The 19,793-nt window shown below is 34.0% G+C and overlaps 2 protein-coding genes across 2 annotated transcripts; one reads left to right on the top strand and one right to left on the bottom strand.

Annotated features, from left to right (window-relative positions):
• Window positions 1-7,514: 7,514 nt before the first annotated feature.
• On the top strand, window positions 7,515-9,772 carry LOC114387790 (berberine bridge enzyme-like 21). Its single transcript, XM_028347992.1, has 2 exons — window positions 7,515-8,686; window positions 8,814-9,772. Exons 1-2 carry the CDS (start codon window positions 7,793-7,795, stop codon window positions 9,639-9,641), a joined length of 1,722 nt encoding a protein of 573 aa, XP_028203793.1. The 5' UTR covers window positions 7,515-7,792; the 3' UTR covers window positions 9,642-9,772.
• Window positions 9,773-17,280: 7,508 nt separating this feature from the next.
• On the bottom strand, window positions 17,281-19,196 carry LOC114387932 (berberine bridge enzyme-like 21). The gene has a single exon (XM_028348214.1). The coding sequence runs from the start codon at window positions 19,136-19,138 to the stop codon at window positions 17,504-17,506; it is 1,635 nt and encodes a 544-aa protein (XP_028204015.1). The 5' UTR covers window positions 19,139-19,196; the 3' UTR covers window positions 17,281-17,503.
• Window positions 19,197-19,793: the final 597 nt, after the last annotated feature.

Genomic DNA, 19,793 nt, shown 5'->3' with positions numbered 1-19,793 from the left:
CTCTTCAATATCACAAGTCATTTTCTAATTTTTATTAAATCATTTTATTCTCCTACTAAAAACGTGCTAAATTTTGTCATTGAACTTATCAATTTATCTTATTCTTTTATAATTACTGTTTATATTCATTTTAATTGAATATATTTGATTGTTAATTGACAAACAAAATTTTAATTAAACTCAACTATGAAATATGCAAACAAGGCAGGCCAACTGGAAGATGAATAGTGTGTGCATCCATGGTAGCTAGATGAAAATGACCGACTAGAAACAAAGCGTTAAAAATTACATTAAAATCATTAAAAAAGTAGTCGGGTGGCCAACCAAAGGCAGAGTTAATAAAACATCAACAATTTAAGAGTGAAAAGCTGAACAAGGATCTAATGGTTTGGAGTTTGTGTAAAATGTTTTATGATTAAGCTTGGAGACGGAAATTTAACTTTCTGCTGTGATTCTTCGGCAACAAAAATTCCCATTTCCTAACAAGTTCCCTGGATTGACATTCATGATTTGGAGTACAACGTGAAGAACGATCTTTGGCATGCTGATGGTTCATGGTTCGAAGTTGCATATGTCTTACACTAATATATACCCCTCAATGTGTCCCGTCGTATGTCTAATATTAGTCCGTGCCCAATAGAGGATATGCCAGATTTGTGGGTGTGGAAACACAACGTCTCTGGATTTTGTTCAATAATACTACACCAAAAGTTGTTTTTAGTGGCAATTATTTTGTCTTTTACCGGCAATAAGAATAGTCATCAATAATTTTACCAGCAACCGAGATATGGCGGGCATCCACGGTCTGTAAAGCTATTACCGGCAATTTTAACGATTGCTGGTAAAAGCCTCTTTTATTGCCGACACCAGCAATTTGTATGGCCACTAAAAAAGTTTTCCTCTGCATATTTTCAAACCAATTTCAACTATTGTTAATACTGACAAGCACTACTGTATGAAATTTAATGTGCTAATTTCAAAACCATTAATGAACCAGGATTCGAAAGAAGAAAAAAATGAATTAACATGGTGTTAGACTATTAGTCAAAACAAAAAATGAATTAACAAAACTAGAGTAAGATACACACATTCTATTAATATCTATGAGAAACTGGCTAGTTCTTTAACCAGAGAAGATGCAGAATTATTTGATAATGTGACTAAAAGTCTATAACTGTAATTCAATGATCATAATTTTACAAGCGAATGTTGCTTATTCAATTCTTTGATTGCAGGGCTTTGTAGTGATGACTGATAGGTATCGTTGAGTAGGTAACCAAAGAATGCCAAATATGGTAAACTGTTAACTCGTTAGCAAGTGTACCAAAATTATGACAAATAGTAAAGTACTCGAAAGTCCGAGTGTCGAATCCACAGAAACTTTATTTGTACTTAAATTAATACAAACCCAATTTAAAAACAATAGATAGATAATTTAAAATAAAGATAAGAAAATATAGTAGATAAGATAAAGATTTAAAAGAAAAGACAAAAGATTTAAAGATAAAAATAGAAGATGGAAAAGATAAAATATTTAAATTAAGATATGATAAAGATAAAAGAAAATAGAAGATAAAAGATAAGATAAGAAAAGTAAAAGATAAAAATAGAAGATAAAAATAAAATAAAATCAGAATTTGATAAGGTTTGGACCTGGTCTGCCTTGTTTGCTTAGGATGTATGAGTTTATGATTTTTCTTTATCAATTTAGGTAACTCTGTTCTATCCACATCTGTTCAATTAGTTACCCCTGATTCCTACAAGCTTATTTTATTTATCTATCTTCCAAATTCCTTTGCAAAGACTTAACAAATAAAATGCATGAAATATGAATGCTAGATCTTTGCAAGAATGCATGGGCATAAAATTATCATTCTATTCCTAGCAATGATTTTCTTATGAAATCCTTTCTTTTTGTTCTATTAGAAGTTACCCTCTTCCGAGGGTCTAACCCCTAGAACCAATGCATCCATACCTTCTTTAAATCTTATTTAGAAGTTACCCTCTCCCGAACGTCTAACCCCTAACACACTATAAAGATGAATAATGCAAGATAAAAGCAGAAAAGATAATAGGATAGAAACACCTTTGCATTGATAAATAGTGAGTACATCATACATCGCTTGGCTTTTAGGCCTGCGAGACCCTAACCAGGGATTTAGCCACTCATGATCATCGAGGGCTTTACAATGAATGGAGTATAAGAACTGATGGGATGGGATAAGAGGGGTGAAAGAAATGTAGTAAATGAAACCCTTAGGAGAGGAGGTTCTGTCATGTTCTCTTCTCTGCTTGGCTTGACTCTCTTTTTAGAGTTGTTGTAGTGGACGATTTGGGCTTGATGCTACAAATCTTCTTTTTTGATATTTTTTATATCTTTTGGATTTGTTTTGTTTGTAATCATATCTTCTTGAGATTTTTTGATATTTTGGATATTTTCTCTGAATCTTTTTTTTTTAATCTCTCATTTTCATGTCTGCAAGCCATAAATAAGAAAAATATCAAATCTTAATATTTAAGCCAAAGATAACTGCTAAATAAATATTTTTAAAAATATTTTTAATATATTTTTATTATCAAAATAACTCATATTTAGCCGTTGTGATAAACCCAACTCAATTATCATGTGTTAAGTATCCAATGGCTGGGACTTCCTTGAAAACCGATAAATTCTGCATTTCAGAAATCTTTTCAATTGCTAATATAGTCAGAATTCAAAATGAAATAATTGACTTGTATGTTTATACCTTATAATGTTCAGCTCCTTTTTCAACATTTGTTCCTTCAAGTCAGCTTAAATGCATGGATCTTTGCATAAGCCAGCTTAGAATTATCATGTAATAAAAGTAAATATAAAAATTCAACCATGGTAGGCTCTGCAATGCAAAAAATAATCTCTTGATAGTTTTTTTTTGGTGAAAATCTCTTGATACTTAATATAAAGCTTCAATGCTCTATCTGATAGATCTAGCAATTAAATAAATCATTCCTCCACAATTTTAGGGGTTAAAGAGAATCAGGGTAGGTATGGGCTTCCTTCCGGTATAGACAGGACAATTGAGAAAAAAGATTGAACTTGGTCACTACTTGTTTCAGAACCTCTGCGACAAGGAGATTCCTGCATGTAGAACGAAAATTCAAAAGCAAAATTAAGTATTAGTATTAAAGATAGACACGAAAGAAGCTAGAGAAGAGGATGTTGAGAACATCATATGGACAAAAGAAGCAACTTATAAGAATGTCTACAATTGATTAATGGAAGCACAAGGGAGGATGGCTCCTTTAGGAAGTTGGTCCTAGATTTTGTCAACTTAGATTACCGAAAAATGTTCAGTTCTTTCTTTCAAGTGTGTCATCATGCTAAACCAGTTCTTTCTTTATGCCATGCTGCATCTTTTTTTTTTTTTGGTGGCCTTATGCCATGCAGCATCTAAGACAATATGTCATAGTCTATTTTTGTGTACAATTTACTGCTAATTTATGGACACTTCCTCAAGTTCCTAAAACAGATTTGGAATTTTCACAATGGCTTCATGATATCATCACAGATTTGGAAGGGTGGTCCCGATCATCATGTGGAATCTTTGGTGTGTGAGAAACATATATAATGCTTTTTTTAGTAGTTGGAGAGGAGACTACTATTTCACTGTATGCTGAAGTCCACTAACTGACTTGCATTGATTGTTAACGACAGCGCGTGGACATGGGTTCAGGAGAGTTGCATGTTTCTCGGACTCCATCACTAAAATTGATATGGTTAAGGAGATTTTGATTACTCTTATTTGCAACAACACCTTCCTTATTTGAATAGATTACTCTTATTTGTATTTATTTGGATATGGATTGGAGTACTGTTCGCTGCAACACACACTAAAAGCTACGGGAAGGAAACTAATGTGCGGATGTTTTAGCTAAAATTGCACCAAGTTAGTGGAGTAATTAGTGGTTCTACATGAGCCACTAGCCTGTGTGAGCAATTGTTTGTGCATTATGCTATAGGAATATACTTCCCTAGGATTTAATTTGTAATTGCTTTGTTATGATTTTCTTGCTTATCTCTTGTAAAAAAAAAAAAAAAACTTTGACCCAAACATATGAAATCATAGTTGTTGTGTCCCTATTGTCATGTTTCACTCGTTAACTGCTCATACTTTTAACAGAAAATTAAATGATCATCAAGGGTAACACCTATTAGTGTCTATAGTCCATATCAGCATGTGACACTGTTAAAAAATTCTAGTTCTCTAAATTCATATTATTTATCAAACATAAAATTAATGTTAGGGACAAAAATAGTAATTTCAAATTTTAAAGAGATGAAAATCAAAGAAATATTTATAGAGACCAAAACCAAAATTCACTCATTAGAGGGAGAAAAATAGTAATTTCAAATTTTAGAGAGATGAAAAAACAAAGAAATATATTTATAGAATCCAAAATCAGAACTCCCTCATTTAATAGGGATAAAAAAATATATTTAAGCCTTAAATATATTTTTAATTTCAATATAAATTGAATGAGTCATTTTTTCACCACTATAATAAATATATTTTCAATCACCAATTAAAAAATAAAAATAAATTAATAAATATTTGATTTGAATCAGTTTTCATTTAATATAAAAATTAATTATTGAATAAAAAAATAATTTTTTATATCAGTTTCTCCACTAGGAAGCGAAAGTTGATTATGTCGATAAAAAAGATTAAATTACTAATTGTATATATTTATATGAAACAGATTTATAAATTATGTTATAGTTGGTTATTTATTAACATATATAACAAATATTTTTAATTAAAATTTAAATATTAAGTTAAAACTTAGTACTATTTTCTTTTCTAACGTTGCATAAATTTGAAAGCAAAAGTTGATTATCTAACCCTGAGGATGAAATCAATTAGTGATGACCATGTAGTTTTAAATGACAAAAAAAGTGTAAAGAATTCTAAGAAGGAAACATTATTCATTTTGAAAAATATTAAAATAAATCTAAGAAAAATTTGTTAGAATCTTGTAGATTATTTAGTTCTATATACGTTGTAACCATTTTGCTCTGGTAATTCATATAGCTTACATTAATCCCTTTAACAAAAATTTTCGTAGTAATGTCAGATAATGTTAGAAAATGATATATAAAAAAGTGGACAGAAAAGCAAACACAGGCACTGTGAGTGTCAAGGTATATGCCAGGAAGATCCATTCCTCCACTTTCCCTTTCACCTACAAAAGCCACTAACAAAACCAACATGTTTCCCTCACTTGAGCACCATTATTGTCACCTTCTGTTTGCTCTCATCAGCAAGCATTTTGGCAATAACTCTTCTTTCTTCCAGCAAAGGTCAATATGAATCCCAAGTTCAGATCATGGGACAGTGTTTGCAATCATCAAGGGAGCAAAAGGAAGAAGGGTGTTAACGTTCTTCGTGTTAGTCCTACTACTTAGATCATAGTTGTAAGCCTTAACCTTGAAGGGCAACCATGATCCTTTGGCAATGTATCCTACTATATCTCAGATATATTTCGCAGTATAATAAGCACTCCCATGTAAGCAATCTTGGCAATTAGTTCACTTTTTTTTGCTCTTATGTGCCCCTTTGCTCAATGGATATATTTCTGGGTAACATATTTTAATTGGTATCCTGGATTACCATAAATGTTGAAAAGTTCTACATGTTAAACTCTGCCGTGTAATCCTTCCAATATTGTTCTCAAATAATCTTCATGATTGCAGTTCTTTTGTTTTCTTATTGCAGTGTTTTATTTTGCATAAACTAAATTCGAATATGAATATATGGTCCTCATCTCTGTTAGCATATGTGAACTATAAGGGAACAACCGAACAAGTTAAACAAATGTTCAATGAAATATATGATCTTAATTAATATATATATATATATATATATATATATATATATATATATATATATATATAATATGCCACCATAAGTACATATAATTGTATTTACATGTTTAATTTGACTATTCGAGTCAGCAAAGTTTTTAACGTATAGTCTATTTATTCAATTAAATTTAATACAAAAAGTATACTCTAGCTTAAAAAGCAAAAGTTCGTGGATCGTGATTTATTGGAAGAATATGGGAAACTTGCAATTTGTAAACGTTGTTAGTTTACAAGCATTAGCTAAAAAATATTGCGATAGATTTTAATAAGACACCTAACTGATTATCTGTAGAGTGTGTGTATATTGTTTCCGTGTCCTACTTTTTTCTATCACTCATCTCAATACACTGCTTCACTGATTAATTCTTTCTCAAGAAATTAAAGCAGATCCTTACCATAAAGACATCAGTGAGGATCGGTGTATACATGCATGTCTGGCCTTTCCTATGCACCTCATTTATATTACTAATGAAACTTCATTTCTTGAAATTTCTTGGTCGAAAAAGGTGATGGTAGTAGTATTTTGTTGGTCAAGTAAAAAGTAAATGTTAGATGTGTAACATAACATGGCAACCACTGTATTTTTATTGGTCAAAAACCACCTGCACTGAAACAGGTCTATATTTTTATATGGTACGGTAGTAACTCCCCTTATATAATTATCTCTATCTCTATCTGATCTTAATTATTTTTTTATACACGTATTCCAAAAACACATTCCAAAATCAAACAAACAACTTTTTGTTATTTCAAATTTGTGTTCAAAGTTCAAACAATATTTTCCATATTTCAACTCGGGATCTAATATGATTTAAGCATATTACATTATGGCAACAAAAACGTGCACTGGATAATTTACATATATAGCTTCTGCTTTTGAAAAGATTTTGTCTCTTGAACTTTTATGTCCGTGTTGCTCAGTCTTAAAAGGCATAAATAATGAAGTATGAAAGCTGGGAATGTGGAGACAGCCAAAGTAAAGGATACATGATGAAGGGAACAAAAGTTGGGAAATGACTAAACTTACTTGATTAACTTTTATATATAGTCGTAATGATTCAATTGATTCACTTAACTTTTATACTGGCCCGTAACCACTGTCATTCTACCTGTTGTTAATGTGTTGTAGCTTTAGACTTGGTGCATGTAATTGATTTCCATGTAGAATTATACGGGAAAACCACTTCGTTAGCTCCAATATATATTAATAAATTTTAGAGTGCGACATATTAACGTTCGAATTCCATGCTGTCTTTAGTTTTAGTTAAGCTTCTTCAGCTGAGGGATTTTAACTGACTTGGTTAAAATCCTCTGAAAAATCTAAGTATCCCCATCACCAAGAACATGATTAGGAACTTAATTGACTTTGGGTTTTAAAGGAGAAAAGGGAAATGAAACAATTCAAGTAAAATTAGGATGATTTTCTCTTAGAAATATATTTTACTATGATATCGCATTGGAAGTTTAAATTTCTTCTTCTTTAATGTACAATGAATTGAATGTGATAATATGCTTTCACAAGAGAAAATAATCTTGACCTTACAATTATGATGAGGGATAAAGTTATATTTAAAAAAACAATATTTAGTAGCTAGCTAGTATACGTGTTCAATAGTAATTTTTTCATCTTGATGCACCATATTGGGTCTATCAACAATTAGATACAGGATTGATTTCTCATTTCTTATGGCTAATTAAATGGTTGGTACTTGGTACAGTATCTCCATATAATTAATGCCGGCTAAGCATGCGCAAACGGCAAAGCTCAAAGAAGAATCTTCATCACTCACTAGTGTCCCTCAAGAAAAGTATGGTAATAACATCTCGTCAAATTTTATGAAGTAATGCCAAAAAACATTGTCTATCATTTAATAATACCTTGGGCTAATGCGTCCCAACCTTTGTGTCTCTTTCGACATAACCGAACTTAGCCCGCACTATTTCATTTCATCTATAATTCAGAAATGGATCATGCATGCACTGTGCACCACCCAAATGGAAAAACCAAGTCCATTGGCCACTATTATGCTCCCCATTGTTATTGTGCTTTTGCTTTCACCCCATGCATCATATGCTGCCCAAGCAACAGAATCAGTATATGAAACTTTTGTTGACTGTCTAAGAAACTACATTAACTCCCCCAACATCTCTAACATAGTCTTTGCCCAAACCAACTCTTCCTATTCTTCCATTCTCCGTGCATACATTCGTAATGCCCGGTTCAACACCACCTCTTCACCAAAACCTTTAATCATAGTCGCACCAGTGCAAGAATCTCATGTCCAGACTGCCGTAATCTGTGCAGAAAGCATTGATATGCAAATTAAAACAAGAAGTGGTGGCCATGACTTTGAAGGCCTCTCATACATCTCTGATGAGCCCTTCATCATGCTTGACATGTTCAACCTCCGCAACATCACAGTGGATGCGCAAAACAAGGTTGCTGTGGTCCAAGCCGGTGCCACACTTGGCGAACTTTATTATAGGATTTGGGAGAAGAGTGATGTTCTTGGCTTTCCTGCAGGGGTGTGCCACACTGTTGGTGTTGGTGGTCATTTCAGTGGAGGAGGGTATGGTAACATGATGAGAAAATATGGGTTATCCATTGATCACATCAGTGATGCTCAAATTGTTGACGTCAAAGGTAGGATTCTAAACAAGGAGTCAATGGGGGAAGACCTTTTTTGGGCTATTAGAGGAGGTGGAGGAGCAAGTTTTGGTGTCATATTATCATACACAATTAAGTTGGTTCCTGTGCCTGAAGTTGTTACTGTTTTTCAGGTTTTTTAAACTTAGTTTGTTAGTTTTTATTAGTGGGAGGAATTTAAACTCATGAACTCTCCCTCTTTTTCTATTTTTTTTTTCAATCAACGTCAAGTCAACCTTATAACTTCTAATCGTTTTTCAGGTTGAGAAGACTTTGGAGCAAAATGCCACTGATCTTGTTGTGCAATGGCAACAAGTTGCACCGTACACGGATGAAAGGCTTTTCATGAGACTGCAGTTACACCCCATGATTTCGAACGTCGGAGAGAGGCACAAAACTGTTAGAGCCGCGGTTATGACTATGTTTCTGGGAGGAGCAGAAGAGCTTGTGTCACTTTTGGACAAAAAGTTTCCAACTTTGGGTCTAAAGAAGGAGAATTGCATTGAAATGAGTTGGATTGAGTCTGTGGTTTGGTGGGATAGTTTTCCAAATGGTGCCCACCCAGAAGCTCTACTTGGCAGAAATCTCAACTCAGCAAAGTTCCTCAAAAGGAAATCTGATTATGTGAAGGATCCAATTTCCAAAGACGGGTTAGAATGGATATGGAAAAGGATGATTGAGTTGGGACAAACAGGTATGGCTTTCAATCCATATGGCGGAAGAATGAATGAGATTTCAGCAAATGCTACAGCATTTCCTCACCGAGCAGGAAATCTGTTCAAAATTGAGTATTCTGCCAATTGGGAGGAACCTGGAGGTTCTGCAGAGAAGAACTTTACAACACAAATTAGAAGGTTACATAGCTACATGACACCATTTGTGTCCAAAAATCCAAGGAGGGCTTTTCTGAATTATAGGGACCTTGACATTGGTATTAATCACCATGATAACAATAGCTACCAAGAAGGGGAGGTTTATGGTTTTAAGTACTTCGATGACAACTTCTATAGACTGGCGAAGATTAAAACTGAGGTTGATCCCGGAAACTATTTCAGAAATGAACAGAGTATCCCAACGCTAAAATTGTGATACAGGGAACCCAGACGGTGGAACGGATCGGGTTGATAAATTTAATGGACATGTTAGTAACGTATGCTTCCAATGTGCACTTGATTGGAATAAATAATATATCCACTCATCTTGTAAAGTTTTTTTTTTATTCTTTCATTTATTTACAATTTCTTATACTTATCATAAGTTTGTCAATTTTGATGAAACTTAATATGTTTTTTTAAACTTAAATACGTTTTTATTTCTATAAAATAGCATGTTTTAATTTGGGTATTTATAAAAAAAATCTTTAATTTTTATCCTTCTAAAATTAAAATTATTATTTTTAGTTCTTATAATATTAACAAATTTTTGTTTTGATCCGGGCAAATGAAAGGTGTTTTTCAAACTAGTTGAATCCAATACACCTTTTTTACGGACCAATCAGCTCTAGTTCAGCATAGTTAAACATGGCAATTTTTTTTAAGAGTATCTTTAATAATAGATCTTATTTTGGGATTTTTAAACACTTTTTAGTGGATTCTGTGTGTCATATATGTGCATCAAGATTTTTCTTCTTTTTTGCTTTAATAGTAAATTTCAATTTGAAATCTTGAGGTACTTTTTGTGGGTCACACAATGGATTCTACTAGAATATATTTTATGAATTAATTTTCAATTAAATTTAAGTAACTAATTATAAATATTTTAATTATAAAATAACTAATTTAAAAATAGAAAAATATTAATAACTAAAATTTTTTTATGAATTAAAATTAAACCGATGAAAAATACATCACATTCAAAAGTAAAAAAATACAAAACATTGACATTCAACAAGAAAAATTAAATTTCATCATTGTTGTCACTGAAACGTCCAAATATGCTCCACAAAATTTATTTGAAGTTGTTGATGAATTTCTCTTGTATGCATATAGTGTCTTGTTTGAAGGTATATAGAAAAGTTGCGAAGAGCACTACAAGATACATCAACATTTGAAATCTCCTCATTTATTTGATCATAATCAGCATCAATATTATCATTGTATGTATCTCATTTGTATTCAACAATCATGTTACACAATACAATGCATGTCAATATAATATTTTTTATATATCGATGTGTCAATTATGCGATGGACAACATATAACTGTAAATTGAGATTTTAGCACACCAAATATTCTCTTCACATCCTTTCTTGACATTTTGTGAATAAATTTTTTTCTCTCCTTGTGACATGGGAATGGTCTTCACCAAAGTATCCAAATCAGGATAAACGTCATCTACAATATAGTATCTCATATTATATGGGGTTACATTAATTGTAAATTGCACTAGAGAGCTCAACCTTCCAAAATGTCATTAAACACAAATGATTGGTTTAACACATTAATGTCATCATTTGAATCCACAACTCCATAATAATGCATGTCAAATCCACAAGTCTTGTTACGGGACGCCTTCAAGTATTACTATGGGTTTGCAATGATCACTTCTACAATATTGACCTTGTAATGCAACTAGACAATTTTTCAATTTCCGATGCATGCAATCAATAGAATCAAACATACCTGTCAACCCATATGTCTCTCTAATTTGTAGTAGACGATTGATGTCGTTATTGTTTGGCCTTCCCAAGTATATATCCCACAATATCTCGTTCACATCCCTTACAAAAGCTTCTAAGCATTGAATTCCAGTGCATTCGGTAATTCTAACATACTCATTGACACTATCGACAAGTGATCTGTATGCTAATATATGAATTGTTGTAGTACACTTCTGTAATGGTGAAAAATCTTTTTCTACTAGTTGCATCAAATCTCATTTGAAAATACAGATCATGATTATTGATAGCGACTATAATTTGAATGAACAATTGCTTCTGCATCCAAAACCTTCATCGAAACTACCTCTTTGTGTATACAGAATTTTCAAAGAAGTATTCATTCAACGAGCGACTATGTCCGCCTTCACAATCACAATTTATATGGCGTCTTGATCGACTTTTATTCTCTACTTGTAGTCACACCTTGCATAAGTACCTCATGATTTGTTCTTTAGTGTTGTCTCTAAGTGTTTCATCAACAATTTGTTTCTAAATTGTATCAAAGTCAGAGTTTAGATCCATTTTACAAGTGAGCGGAGCTAGAGAAAAAAAGAAAGAAGAAGACTGCAGAGTTTGTAGAAAGGTGGATGATTGAAAGCAAATTTAGCAATTAAATAGCATCATTTCCAACGGCTAATTTTTAATTTCTAGTTTCACAATGATTACTTTTTAACGGCTAGTATCCCAACGACTACTTTTAAAATGGCTAGTTTTGTAACAATCACACTGCTAGTTACATAATTAAAAATTAATAATTAACATAAAGTTACAATATGAAAACTAATTAACACAAAGTTCAACATTCAACTAATTAAAAGTTACAATATGAATACTAATTAAAACTAAAATCGTTACAACATAGTGACTAATTAAAATAAACCTGCAACATAGTGTCTAATTAAAACTAACTTACAACACAATAACTAATTGCTAAGCTTTTTTAAAATATAATTACAAGTGATTTCATGTTTCTTGAGTTAATCTTTAGAAATGACAGATGTGTCCTTCATTAGAATTTCGTACAACATTGTTACATTCTTCTTCTCCTTTGCCTCTGCTATTCATTTCTTGACAACATTTTTTCCCTGATTACAGCTTCCATGTCTGACAAGTCCACAATCGATGAACCGTTGCATCTTCTTTCCACTTGATCTTCCTCTTGGTTGCCTTTTATCCCATTGGATGAGGGATTCGTGATGGTGTGCCAATTTTTGAAACCTCAATCGATATCTCCGGGTTAGATGACGATGAGTAAGCCCCAAAAGCATAAAGCTTTGTTCTTTTTGAATAAATTCATGTACATTGTTCTAACCATTTAGGTTGATCTTTTAGTAGTCACCATGCATGCTTTAAAGCAAAGTTGTTTCCCTCGTCTTCCTTCCAAATGACATATGCATGAATCATGACATCACTCTTCTTATAACCGTTTTTCTTCAAATCAACAACTTGTTTGTAATGGTCCTTGAACTTTTGAACCCCAACATTAATTTTTTGTCATCAAGATATCACTTGATTCAAGGTTCTCTCTCGTAGATTGCCATAAAAGTTGTTGTAATTTCTTATAACTCTTAACCAAAAATGCTCTCTTGATTGACCATCATCAACAATTGGATCCATTGAGACATTAAGCCATGAACCAATGAGTTGTGTATCATCTTCAATTGAAAAGTAAATTCGTGTTTTCTTTTTTGTAGAATTCTCTTTTCCTTCCTTTAGTGTGATATTTTCTAGCCAAATTTGGGTAAAAAATTATGGAAATTGGGTTTCAATTTCATCATTGGAAGGAGTTTGTGAACCACTAGAACTATTGGGAAGCATACGAAACACGACGAAATTGCTTTATGGCATTGAAGAAAAAGTTTGAGAACTTTTAGAATTTTCAGTGGAAAGAGATTGATTATTTTGCATAAAATTTATTGGAGATGGTGGCAAGGGAAAAAAATTAAGGAGTATTTTGAGAATTTTTTATTGTGGGAGCCATTTGATAATTTTGCAAATAATTGTAATATGCTTGCCAATGAAACTAATTTGGATCCATTAAGAATGAGAATAAAAGGACAATGAAAAATGGTGTGAAAAATATGATCACCAATGAGTGAATTTATAGGATTTCAAATGCATAATTTTATAATATTTTAATTTCATTAATTAGATTGTTTGAAATTTAAACAATTATCTTGATAAATTTTACACTAGCAAATGGTTCAAATTTGGTCATATGTCATTGGTGATGTCACAACCTACTCTACAATGGGAGTGTGGATGAAAAGCCTAAGGAGAGTCTTCCAAAAAGAAAAACGTGTGGGAGTCGCCACCAACGTTTATTCGAGGAAAACGTTAGAAAAACTAAAAAGAGGTCTGAGAATTTTGAAAATAAGGATTCGGGAGTGTTTACTCATGGGGAAGGTATTAGCACCCCACACACCCGTCACAAGGGACGGCAGTCTTTAATCGAGTGTGTAAAAACGTGACTTCAAAATTGTGTATTTTTCCTTTTTATTTTTTTAGGGTCGACAAGGGTGTTGCCCCGTATCCTCAGGTGCGATGAGGAATTCAGACCTATATAGTTCTTTAAGTCTGAATGTTTATGTGTTAAATTGATTTTTATGCTTTTGAAATATTTATTTTAATTGCGAACAAAAAAGTCATTTAAGTCGTTGGAACTTGAAACGATGTTTTAAATTTTGAAAAGCGGAGAGTATCATTAAGGCGTTGGATCCTAAAATGATCATATAAATTTGAAAAGTGGAGGGAATCGTTAAGGCGATGGACCTTGAAACGATCTCAAGTGATATTTGACAAAAAGAAGTTATTTATGAGTTGGTTTTATCTTGGTTTTGTTTATTAACTTTCAATCTCTTTAAAGACAACTTTACAACACTAGTGATCGATTAAGATTGAACTTTACAAAGGAAAACGAGATTGTCGATGATAGATGGAGAATATGGATGTGCACATAATAACAAAGGGGACCCCTAATAAGGGTACATATATCACATTCAATCCCTAAAAATAAAACTAACCGACGGTCGCACGAAGAACACAGAACAAGAAAACGACGTAAGGAATGATCGCGGTCGTGATTCGGTAGCGCCTCGGCTTCGTTTCCTCTTCTTTCTTCTTCTTCTTTCTCTCTTCTCTCAATTCTCTCCACTTCTAACCCTTGGAACCCTTTAAAACACCCCTAGGATGCCTATTTATAGGCAAAGGGTCACTTTGGGGCAGTTGCAGCTCGCCCAAGTGAGTTGAAACTTAGTGCTGAAGCAATGAGCTCACCCAAGCGAGCTAGAGCTTGCCCAGGCGAGTTGGTTTCTTCACTATGAAGTTATTTGGTGGCCCAAGCGAGCCAGAGGCTAGCCTGGGCGAGCTAAGGTCCAGGAAAACCAAGGAAAAAACCCTTTTGCCCCTTTTTTTGGTATTTTTCGCATTCTTGATCAAAACACTGAATGATCATCTGTTTCGCATTATAAATGGCGTTCAACACCGTAAGTCAACTAACAAGGATCAAAAGATCAATGAACGATAGTCCCCGGACGAAATTAGAGTATGACAGGTGACAAGCAACGATGAGATTCTTTATTTTAAAAAAACAAAACCTTTTCACTTTTCACGGACAAACACATTTTTCTCCCTCACACCCTCTCTTCTCTTTCACGCCCAAACCTTCTCTTCTCCCTCACACAGGCAACACACTCGCCCCCTTTCACTTCCCCTTTCCTCTCTACCCCACCACAAATCCCTACACGACCCTAAGTTCCTCTTTCCCATCCCATTTCCACGAAACCCTCCATGGCCCCACCCTCCCTCCACAACCACCCTCCCCCTTTATTGCCCCTTTCTTTTCCCTTTACATTCCCTTTTCTCCTCTAGCCCACCTTCCCTCCCCTTTACCTCTTCCTTCTACCCCCCACCCTCCTTCTCGACTAGATAGGGCCACCGCTGTCAGCACAGATGCTCTTCTCTCTCACATAACCTCCATCTCCCTAGTGAAGGCCACCACATTCCTCTTCTCCCTCATCTACCTCGACACCACCACAACATGCTCTTCTCCCTCATATTTGTGTTTCTAACTGTATTTAATTTTTAAATTTATTATTTTCGTTGTATTTTGTTGTTGTTATTTGGATTTGTTGTTGTGGAGGTGGGTGTGGATCTGTTTTCTTTTTTCCCCTCTTTGTTCTATTCATTGCTTCCTTCCAGAAACTATTAGGGAGAGAAGGAGTAAAAAATAATTTGTTTTAAAAGAAGATGCATATCTTTAAGGATCTTGTGGAAGATCTCATCCTCTAGTGTAGAGGTCCTAACTCCATCTTTAGTGGCAAATCTATTAAATACCGGATTTTAAGCTCAAGATCTAACACTAAAGTTGTTCTAAGAATCCACCGACCTAACAATTCAACTTAATGGCCCATGAACTTCCAACTTTGACTTATCCATGTTTAGTTTACCTTCCTATTTAGCTATTGCTGAAAATGAATTGGATCTCATGCTACTTGAACATGTAAATAGTTTGTTGACTTTTATCATAATTACTTTAAAAGTCAAACAAAAGATAATTTGTGAATAATAACAATGCAAAATTATTTTACATTATTAACACATAATCATTAAACTTATATAATAATAGGATTACAAACATAAAGCAAATAATCAGAGTGGGAGAAATTAATTAAATAAAGATTAATAATTAAATCCAACTTGCTACTGTAGCGCGCACGAGTCCAACAGGCCCATGGCAAGCTAAAAAGGGACTCATCTTTGCTTAAGTGATGTCTCCTTCCCTATTGGAGTGAGTTGTTTTTTTGTGCACATGTCCCCTATAGCCGCCAGCTAGCACAATGATTTGCAGTACTGTTGATTTGCTCGCATGGATTGATTAGGGGCATTAGGGTTAGTGATCATTCTCACGCTTCAAGTGGTAAACAAAAACATCTTGTGGTTATTATCGTAGTATTTAACTTGTCATCCTTGGATAGGGAATTGTTCTGCCATATCATGAGATATAACTCGTTCATGTCTATCTTGTGATTCCCCAATAGGAGATAAGATATATCTTTATGGCAAATTGGAGGCTTGAGTTGTAGTTTGTGGTTGGTGCCATTGGAGGCTTTGTGTGTCATTGAGATCAGGGTGAGAGTTGAATCTTTTGGGTCTTTCTTGGTTCATTATTACTTCTTGCCCTAATTTATACCAATATGGTTTTGTTGAGCCAGGACTGACTTATGACCAAAACAAGAGTTTGTATCATTAGTGTTAAGAGTAATTTAATGAAAAACATAAAATTAAAATAAATTTAATATTATTAATTAAATTAATTATTTTCTTAATTCTTATATAAGTAAAAAAATAATCTTATTTATTGGATTTAAATATAAACAAATTTAACTAATTTTGTCATATTTAATATTATTCATCCTAAAATATCATTTATTTAATTTTATTTTTATTTTTAATAACTCTTTTTTATTCATAATAATAAGTTCTGATGAAAGATATTTTAAAAATAATCTTATTTTTTATTGTAAAATTAGTTATTTTTGTTTTAGGAAATAATTATTTGGATATTACTAAACTAACCGAAATAAGTATTAATTGCACGTAACGACATTTTTGTCAAACAATTCCCGTGACTAGTTCCACTGAAATTGCTCGGTAATTTCGTATGTCTGGTTTAAACTAAAACAGGTGGGCTTATGAAATTCAATGAATTTGGTCAAAAATCAAACTAAATTAAATGAATAAAGTGGAGGAGTTAAAAATCCCTTGCAGAACATCACGCATTGAAAATTCATGGGACCACAAGACAAAATCTAAAGACAAAAACCACAAGAAAAAATAAGAACCACAAGATGTGGTCACTGGTCAGCCTGAAAAAGCAAGACCTCCACTAGTCACACAAGTATAGTTCGGATAATTCAACCAATAACGAGTACTCTCATATTATTATATTCATACTGGGATTTAACCAGTTTTCCTACCGCCCTGACACAAGTCTCATGATTAAATGCACAAATGGAGGAGCAAAAATAAACAGAAAGAAAAGAACAAATAAAATAAATGAAAATCCGTAAGCAGAACCTACCATATACCTCAACTTTAAAATTCAATGATATAATAATAATCAAATCAATTGACAAACATCACGGCCTATGGGCCAACTATTCATATAGAACTATAGGAACAAAAGAAAATGCCACAACTAACAGGAGCACTAAGCAATATTCTTTACTGTCAAACAAGGAAAAAAAAAAAAAAACTAAGCAATATTCTTCACTGTATCTGTATGATTCCCTATGCTTCGCCATGAAGAACAGGGATACTCTGTTCATTCCTGAAAAAGTTTTCAGGATCAACCGTGGTCTTAATCTTCACAAGCCTCTGAAAATTATCATTGAAGTATTTGGTCCCATAAACCAACCCTTCCTGAAAGCTATTCTCACCAAAGCTGTTAACCCCAATATCAAGATCCCTATAATTCAAAAACGCACTTCTGGGATTCTTGGACACAAAAGGGGTCATGTAACTGAACAACCTCTTAGCCTGGTTCGTGAAATTCAGAGCAGCACCGGGTGAAGGATCATCCCAGTTCACAGAGTACTGGATCTTATACAAGTTCCCTTTACGGTGCGGAAACGGCGTCGCATCAGAAGGAATCTCAGCCATTTTCCCTCCATAAGGATTGAAAACAAGCCCCGTTTTTCCCAACTCAATCATCCTTTTAAATAGCCACTCCAACCCATCTCTGGAAATAGCATTCTGGACGTAATCAGATTTTCTTTTGAGAAAACCTGCATTGTTTAAATTCCGATCCAATAAGGTTTCAGGTTTGTCACCATTCTTCAAACTATTGTCATCGTTCCACCACAGAACAGAGTCAATCCAACTCACCTCAGTGCAATTCTCCTTCTTTAACCCAAGAAGAGGAAACTCCTTCGCCAAAATCGACACAACCTCATTAGCCCCTCCGAGGAACAAAGCCACAACCGAGGCTCTAACGGTTCTTGTTCCCTTCACAACCTTCGAACTCACAGGCTGCAACAGTAACCTCATGAAAAGTCTATCATCAGTATTTGGCGCCACCTGCTGCCACTGCACGACAAGGTCAGTGGCAGTGACATTCGTTTCAAGAGTCTTCTCAACGCGGAAAACGGTAACCGTTTCCGGCACCGGAACGAGTTTAATAGTAAACGACAAAATGACACCAAAACTCGCTCCACCACCTCCTCTAATAGCCCAGAACAGATCTTCCCCCATTGTTTTTCTGTTTAGAAGATTTCCTTTCACATCAACAATTTGCGCGTCGATGACGTTATCAACGGATAAGCCATATTTTCTCAACATGTTGCCGTACCCTCCGCCGCTGAAATGGCCACCGACGCCAACAGTGGGACACACCCCTGCTGGAAAGCCAAGAACTTTACTCTTCTCCCAGATTCTGTAATAAACTTCTCCAAGTGTTGCTCCAGCTTCGACCACTGCAACCTCGTTTTTTACGTCCACGGTGATTCTGCGATAGTTGAACATGTCGAGGATGACGAAGGGTTCCTCGGAGATGTACGAGATGCCCTCGTAATCATGGCCTCCGCTTCTGATTTTGAGTTGAATTTCAACGCTTTTGGCGCAGATTACTGTGCCCTGGACGTGTGATTCTTGCTGGGGAGTGACGATGAGTAATGGTTTTCGCGTCGAGGAGGTGTTGAAACGCGCGTTTCGGATGTAGTTTTGGAGGATAGTGGGGAACTTGGGGTTGGTGTTGGCGAAGACTATGTTGGAGGGGTTATTTGTGTATTTGGTGAGGCATTGAAGGAAGGTGTTGTAGAGTGATGGGGATTCTGGGGCTTGTGCCGACACCGAAGTAAAGACAGTTACAACAAGAAGAAGAAGAAAAGTGGAAGAGAGATAAGCCAAACGAGGTTTTGTCGCCATTGTCGGTTGTGAATTCTATGACAAGTGTTGTTGGTGACTTCGGGGAGGGTGAGTGCGGTTTTTATATATACACTACAGGAAGTGTTTAGGACGTGTACGTTGGTCCAATTTTGCGACCAACAGAAACGTGAGGATTGTCATAAACGAGTTTTTCTTCTCCTTCTTCTTTTTTTTGGAGTCAACCAATGTGGTATGATTATCAAATAAGTTAGTTTTTTAAGTATGTGTGGGCAGGTATTCATTCTTGATCTAAACATAATAAAAAATATCTGTTAAAACAGATCAGCATTTCAACTGAATTTCCATACATCAAGATATAATTAACCATGAACTCTCGAACGAATTTTTATTTTCATTGCAAAAATATTTGGTGGAATGACTCAAATGAGGAATCTTCTTGAAATTGTTTTGATTATGATCAGTTATGACTTGTTAACGTTCCTTGACAGAAAGAATTGAAGTCGACATCTATCCGATAAATAGATTATATATATAGATATTTTTATATAAAGTCACTTTGGCTTATTATTATATATGAGTTAAAAAAAAATAAACAGCGGTAATCTATTACTAGATATTTTGTTTTTCTATGGACCATATATTTTGTTTGGTAAGTACGTTATTGATTATTTCCCCCCTATAAATTAGAAATTTA

The sequence above is a fragment of the Glycine soja genome, chromosome 15, assembly GCF_004193775.1.
Source record: "Glycine soja cultivar W05 chromosome 15, ASM419377v2, whole genome shotgun sequence".
NCBI classification, from domain to species: domain Eukaryota; kingdom Viridiplantae; phylum Streptophyta; class Magnoliopsida; order Fabales; family Fabaceae; genus Glycine; species Glycine soja.
This window is presented reverse-complemented; position numbering and strand designations above follow the sequence as displayed.